The sequence below is a fragment of the Gavialis gangeticus genome, unplaced genomic scaffold (assembly GCF_001723915.1).
Source record: "Gavialis gangeticus isolate Ggan-Ray unplaced genomic scaffold, GavGan_comp1, whole genome shotgun sequence".
Taxonomy (NCBI): Eukaryota; Metazoa; Chordata; order Crocodylia; family Gavialidae; genus Gavialis; species Gavialis gangeticus.
Window position 1 is genome coordinate 11,553,419 of NW_017729028.1, and position 6,835 is coordinate 11,560,253.

Genomic DNA, 6,835 nt, shown 5'->3' on the forward strand with positions numbered 1-6,835 from the left:
GTTTACCCTGCGCGCAGCTCATTGAGGCAGAGGGGACGGCGGAGGGGGGGAGCCTGACGGCGGGGCGGAGGTGATTGATGGCGCGGCGGCGCAATGAGGAGGCGGCGGGGCGCGGGGCGGGCTCTCCCCCGAGCCAGTGCGCGGCGCGGCGGCGCAGCCGGGGCAGTGAGCCCGGGCAGCGGGGTGCGCTGCTGACACTGGTGGCGAGGCGCAGCGCGGCTAGAGGCGCACACGCTCCCAGCCACGTAAGTAGCAATTCGTACGTGGTGGCGAGAGGATGCCTCGCTGAAAGGGATCGGCCCGGCCATCCCTTTCCTCCCCCTTCTTCTGCCTCTTAGGAAAGAAAAGCAGATCCGCTTCTTGCAATAGATACCGTTTTGATTTTTTTTTTCCTTGGGGGAAGTGATTGCAGCCTTCTCCTCCCCCCCACCCCCCCATCTATGTTCCCAGATCTGGCAGAAGGAAGCATCCAGGTGTCTTGGTTTTGCTGTTCCCCCCTCCTGCGTTCTTCTTCCTATTCTTATTTTTGCCGGATGGGCCAATTGTACTAAAAAAATAAAATAAAGCCTCGGAGAGCGAGCAAACCCCCGCCGTGCAATGGAAACCGGACCCCATTGATCCCTCCTTGTCCTCGCTTGCACTTTTTGTTCGGTTCCAGCACCCCCCCTCCATCTCTCCTTGTGCAAAGTTGAATTAATTATTATTTTTTTTTTTATTCTGTAATCGATTTGACTGGGGGCGAAAACCCGGCTTTTGTGCAAGTCTCTCCGAGCCGATCCTGCCTCTTCTTTTGTCGGCGCCGCTGCTGACTGCTCTGTAAGTTAAATGCTCCCTCGTTATTTTGTGTTGCATATCAGGCGAGCCCTCCGTGGCAGAGAGCAGCTCCAGACGCCATCTACAGTTAAAACGTAGGCAACTCGGGACGTTATTATTACTATTTTTTTTTTTTTTGCCTCGTATTAAAGAGAGAGGGGACGAGCCAGTCCTGTGCGCATCCAGTGTTTTTTTTCTTTCTCGGGGGAGGGTTGATCGCTTCGCCCCCGTGGAGCCGGCGGCCGCATCGCTCCGGGGGGCCCGAGCCTCGGCGAGTAGTTACTTTGTTGCACTTGGCTCCAGCCGAGCCCCGAGAGGAAACAAAAGGACCCGCGGCTGCATCCTGTGCCCCGGCTCGCCTGGGCTGCGGTCCCCGGCCCCCGCCCCCCGTGGTCGCCGCACAAAGGCTGGGCTTTGCCGTCGGACCGGAGCCGGCTCTCTCCATCCTCATGAACATACAAAGGTCCACCCCTATCTCCATAGCGCGGTATGGGCGACCTCGGAGTAAAACCCAGGATTTCGAAGAGCTCTCGTCGCTGAGATCCGTCGAGCCGAGCCAGAGCTTCAGCCCCAACCTCGGCTCCCCGAGCCCGCCAGAGACTCCCAACTTGTCGCATTGCGTTTCTTGCATCGGGAAATACTTATTGTTGGAGCCTCTGGAGGGAGACCACGTTTTCCGAGCCGTGCATCTGCACAGCGGAGAGGAGCTGGTTTGCAAGGTAACGCACTTCCCTCTTTCTTGTTTCTTTCTCATGTGGGGTGTCCCCCCAAAGCGGCCGGGGGCTGGTTGGGGCAGGACGGGCCACGAGCACTGGGGTGAGACCCGGGCCCGATCCCATCCCGGGACCCGCACATCCCACAACTTTTCCTGCACTCAGACAATGGCCACGGTATAGCGGTGGCCCGGAGCCAGGGCTCCCTCTGCTTGGGAAGAACCATCTTTAAACCAGGCTGCAAAGAGCTTGGGAGTGAGCCTGGCTTCCTTCGGACTGCTGCAGCGGGGTCCCTTGGTCGTGGTGAGGAGCTGTGGCTTGCTTTATTTGATGCTTTTGCAACTTGGGGGGTGGGGGGGGTATGCAGTCAGCTTTTGTCTAGAAAGTGATTAAGAAATCCACTTGAAATGAATCAGGCTGAGCTCTGAGCCCCCTCACTACAGAGCTTGTTGGCAAACAGCATCCTCCCCCTATTGCACACTGGAGCTCGGCTACGACCTGCGCACACCTACGTCTTTTTTTTGAAGAGCAGACAAAATATGAAACCCACTCTTTGTAGCCTGCCTGCTCTTCAACACTTCCTCCCCGTGGGCTCCTGCCATTGGAAGGTGAGCTGTGAGAAGAGGAAGCCCGCATGCTTGCGTAGTTCTCAAGGGATGTATTTCCCTTTCAGTCTGAGGGCATATTTTTCCTTTGTTCCTAAACTGCAGTGGTTACTATTTTCATTGTCTCTCATGTCCCAGCTTTACGCCCATCCATTTCGGCAGTAACCAGGACCAGCTTGGATGACTATGTAGCAATTTGCAACCCTCAAGCACATACTTTAATCCTTGCATTGTTCCCAAAATATATAATTATGCCATTTAGCAAATGCAAATTTCTGGGGTTTGAGCTGTCTGTGAAATGAACAGTAGACGTGTTATCATTCACAATTACCCGGAGGATTGTGCGTCATTATTGGCTGTTGCATTCCTTCTGCATTTGATTCACAAGAAGTTATGGACTGGCAGGAATGCAAGGAAAAATAATTACTCTTTGCAGCTTTTTGTAATGGTTTTGGTTCAGAGGGCAACATAAATCTACCCAGTGACTGGGAGGTGGGAACCCTGATGTTAACGAAGATTTAATCCTTTACAGTTGATTATTTGAGAGAGGGCCCTATGACCTTGCAGACTGATGAGACTGGGATTACGGCTGCGGGTTAAAATGCATGCATTAGGTTGCCAAAATCAACAGAAGTTGAAATCGGATTTCTAGAATGAAAGTCCCATCTTGCAGTAGTGCAGGGCCACGCACTGACTCGTTTGCATCTTTTCAAGGGAAAATAATAATGTAAAACTGCTTTTTTCTTGCATGAAATTACACATGAACTTGTGTTTTGAGAAGTAACTTCATTGCTGTACTTCATTTTTAGCAAGTTTTTTCCTCTCCTTCATTGCAAGGGTTAGGTAGTTGTAGGCATATTTTCATGATATGAACTACAGCTCAGAAGAATTTTTTTGTTTCTTTTTAGTTTCCCTTTCAGCCACACGTTTTTCACTTTAAAAAAAAGTTGAAGATCTAATCCTATCCACCACTTAATATACCTGCTTTAAAAAGACTTGACTTTAATATCTAGCTTCTAAATACTCCTCAGTTGCCCAAACTGACTGTAATGCAGGCTGTAAAACACCCGCTGTGCCATGAATCCTATTTAATGAATTCCCTTTCTGCTAAAGGACCTCACGCTTTTTTGCTATCTGGTATCTTACGGATGGTGGTATAGGTGGCTTCTTGGGCCAGCTCAGATAAGAGACACGCTGACTGCCCAGAAATATTTTCCTTTACCCACTAACTGTACAAGTGCCATTACTTGCTTCTAGAGTCTGTGGCATCCAAGTAATGGTATCTGCTCATTTCCGATTGCTAGTAAGATCTAAATCAAACTCCTGCTTATTGGACGTTAGGCTGAATTGAGTCCAGGGACATTACATACTTCGGTGACAAAGAAGCCTTTTATAAAAGAGCCTCTAGATAGTGGCAATATGATAGGGGCCTTTTTAAAACACAGTGCTTCCCTCAGCCGTAATACATAGGTTACTTACTCAGGATATTGAAGTTACGTAAGATGTCTGGCAGTGGTATTTCAGAAGAAGATAGTTAAAATACATGATGGAGGGCTATAAAAAATCCCTTTTATTTTCGTGGAACTATTTCCAACCACTTCAAGATGGATTTAAAAAGTGTTGCAACACTAGCGCAGATCCAGATGCCACTGAATTTTCCTCCAGAATTACCTACATCTTGGGGATTTTAGCACCAAATCCCAACTTTGTTTCTGTGGTTTCTCAAGGCACCAGAATGCCTCAGTGCTAATCCTTCCTCTCCTAAAAGGAGTTGGGCCTGTTTGGCAGTCTGCCTGTCTGACTGCCCACTGCCTGGGATGTAGTATAGCAGCACAGGTAAGTATTTTTTGACCCTTTGATCACAGTTTCTGCCACTTTGGAATCCCTCCTGAGGAATGAATTAGTCAAAGCTGTTACAAAGCATTAAAACCTTAGTTCGTTTTCTTGTAAATTGCTATTGAATCATGTCAAGGGCATTTTGTTTGAAAAGCTTTTAAAGCCTCAGAGGAAGTGATGGACATTCTCCCTGAGTCTCAGTCTAGGATATAAAGAAGATAGTATTAGTGAGAGCCTGGGTTAAGAACTGTACCAGTTTCTCTTGTACCCTTTATTTAGAAAAGCAGAAACAATACCTAGCTGCATCTGAAGCTGGCTCATGTTGGTTTTTTTTTAAATATAGCAAGATACCTCGGAGTGTGCTGAGCAAATAATAGCATCTCCTTGCTGGAAACATGAACAGTTCCCTTTGTTACCAAAATGTATGTGGGGCAGGTATAAATACAGTATTATTTGCTTCTTGTCAAGCCTTGCTTGCACACTCTAACTCTAGAGCACTTAATTATTCCGCATAAAGTCTTTCCTCTGCCTTAAGGTTGGGTTTTTTTTTAATTGACTTGCATGATGATTCATTTGTACTCACTGGATTATAGTAGCATTTTATATATGAATTTCTTAGCATCCTTTGTACATTCTTGCAGCTCATTCACAAACTCTTTGATCTGCCTGCTGTTCAAGAAATGCTCAAGGGACCTTTAAGTTAAATTTGAACCAAGGTTTGTTGGGTTTTTTGTTGTTGTTGTTTGTTTTTAAGGAATTTTTCTGCAGCCTAAACCACATTTTTTTTTTCTTGACATTTTAAACAACAAACATTGCAAAACTGAAAATTTGAAAGTGAAACTGGCTTGGCTGCCTTGCCCTCTCAGATGAAAGGGCTGGAGGAAGTAAACAATGTTGATAGTGATAGATTGGTTTTGAAACTTTTTTTTTTTCCCAAGGCTTTAAGGGATTAATAAAGTAGGTAAAAAGATGGTTGGTAAAAGTGAATCTAGTCTGACAACATCTCTTTAAGTACAAATCTCAGCATGCTGCCTATATTCTTTTGAGTCCTTGGCTGGAATTCCTTAAAATAAACTCCATCACTTTTGAGGTCTACCATCTTCCTTCTATATAACTTTGACCTTCAAACCATAATTCACATTACTGACTGAGTTTAACCACATTTTGGCTCTTCATACTTCTGGGGAACAACTTCTCTGTTTCAGTTCTGGTATTCCATTCCATGTCAGGATGGATCAGATCTATTTTTTAGTTTATCAACATCATGCCCAAATTCATTTTGAGAGATTCCTTCTGGACAAGCACAGCTTGGAAAACAGCATACATCCCAACAACAGTGTGCAGTGCTCAGTGATGGCATCGGTGTGATTGTTCGATATAATCTTGGTCAACAGTATCTCTAACCCTTGCTTTACTGTTGTTATTTCTGTAGGTGTTTGATATTGGCTGCTACCAGGAGTTACTGGCGCCATGTTTTTGTCTACCTGCACACAAAAATATCAACCAAATTACTGAAATAATTCTTGGGGAGACAAAAGCTTACGTGTTCTTTGAGAGGAGCTATGGAGACATGCACTCTTTTGTTCGCACCTGCAAGAAGCTTAAAGAAGAGGAAGCAGCCAAACTGTTCTATCAGATTGCTTCTGCTGTTGCACATTGTCACGACGGTGGACTGGTATTGAGAGACCTCAAACTGCGGAAATTTATATTCAAGGATGAAGACAGGTGAGAATCTTTCTAATGCTGCGTATGAGATTTCTGTTTGAATGGGCTGTGTTCCCTCTTTCTTGATTTGTTGCAGGCAGGAAGCGTAAAAATAATGTTATAGTACTCTGTCCCTAGTTATTCCCTCTACTCCTGTAGCTGGTGAAGGTGAAAACACCTGGAGATCTGTGAAGGGACACTTAGAAAGAGAAATGCTATTTTCTGCATAGTGTCAGTCCGTTCTTCCTCGTGTTCTGCACAAGCTTGTCGTTTGAGTTGAAGCCAGGTATAGGGTGGGCCCGACGTGCCACGTGCTTTCTGCCATCTTCTCTTGAAGACATTTGACAAAGCCAAGTTTGTTTTCAGAGCTTCTTGCTATTGAACCGTGTCAAAAGCTTTTAGTGTTAAAAGCTTCTAAACCTTTATAGGAAGTCATGGGTATTGGCTCCCTGGGAACCATCACAAGTGGGTTGGGATTTCGGAGCAGTTAATCTAGATACAGTTACTTTGGTTTGTAGCCAGTCCCCTCACCTGCAGTGTGGAATTTCTAATCCTGATGGGGAGTCTGCTTCTAAAGGAAGATTTCCAATATGGGGAGTTGCTTGTGTTTCTGATACACAACCAGCATACTCCTGTATATATGGGTAAGGAAGAGAGCAAGTTTCTAAAATCTGCTTGAAGTTGCTATCTGTTCCCATGAAGGAAGAATGAACTAGTTTAATGATTGAAGCACAGTGGTGAGGGATCAGTCCTCGTCTTCCCATTGCAGACTTCCTGCCTGGCCTACATTTGTAAAAGTGATTTATGATAGCTGTGTGCTTTGTCCTTAAGGCACTTGAGGTTTGATTTATTTTTTACCGGGTCACTAAGCACCTGCTGTCTCCATTGACTTGTGTTGGAGCTGTTTCATCACAGGATTGGGCCGTATAAGATCCAGTGCTAGGGGCTGATCCTCAGCAAGAGTTGCGTCCTGTTTGAGCAGAGGTTTTTAGGATTGTCTGTATCTTTTGGAGGCCCCACATGGCAGGAATGGGTTAGCGGTAGCGTTGCTTTTATGTGCATCACAAAAGCAAAAAAGGGTTAGGATGGAGTTGTTCTTGGGAAGTTGCTCATTGTAGGAAAAAATGTGTTTTGGAAAACTTCTGCCCCCCCCCCCCCCCCCCC

The 6,835-nt window shown here is 46.0% G+C and overlaps 1 protein-coding gene across 2 annotated transcripts in view; it reads left to right on the top strand.

Moving 5' to 3' along the window:
• Positions 1 to 153: 153 nt before the first annotated feature.
• TRIB2 (tribbles pseudokinase 2) overlaps positions 154 to 6,835 on the top strand; it is a 23,644-nt gene continuing 16,962 nt past the window's right edge. The window contains exons 1-3 of one of the 2 annotated variants that reach the window (XM_019520762.1): positions 154 to 245; positions 858 to 1,532; positions 5,400 to 5,692. In XM_019520762.1, coding sequence (XP_019376307.1) covers positions 1,263 to 1,532; positions 5,400 to 5,692 — 563 coding nt within the window. In that variant the 5' untranslated portion in view covers positions 154 to 245; positions 858 to 1,262. Of the gene's footprint in view, positions 1,533 to 5,399; positions 5,693 to 6,835 lie in introns of both variants that reach the window. The other variant, XM_019520761.1, reaches the window with a different exon arrangement.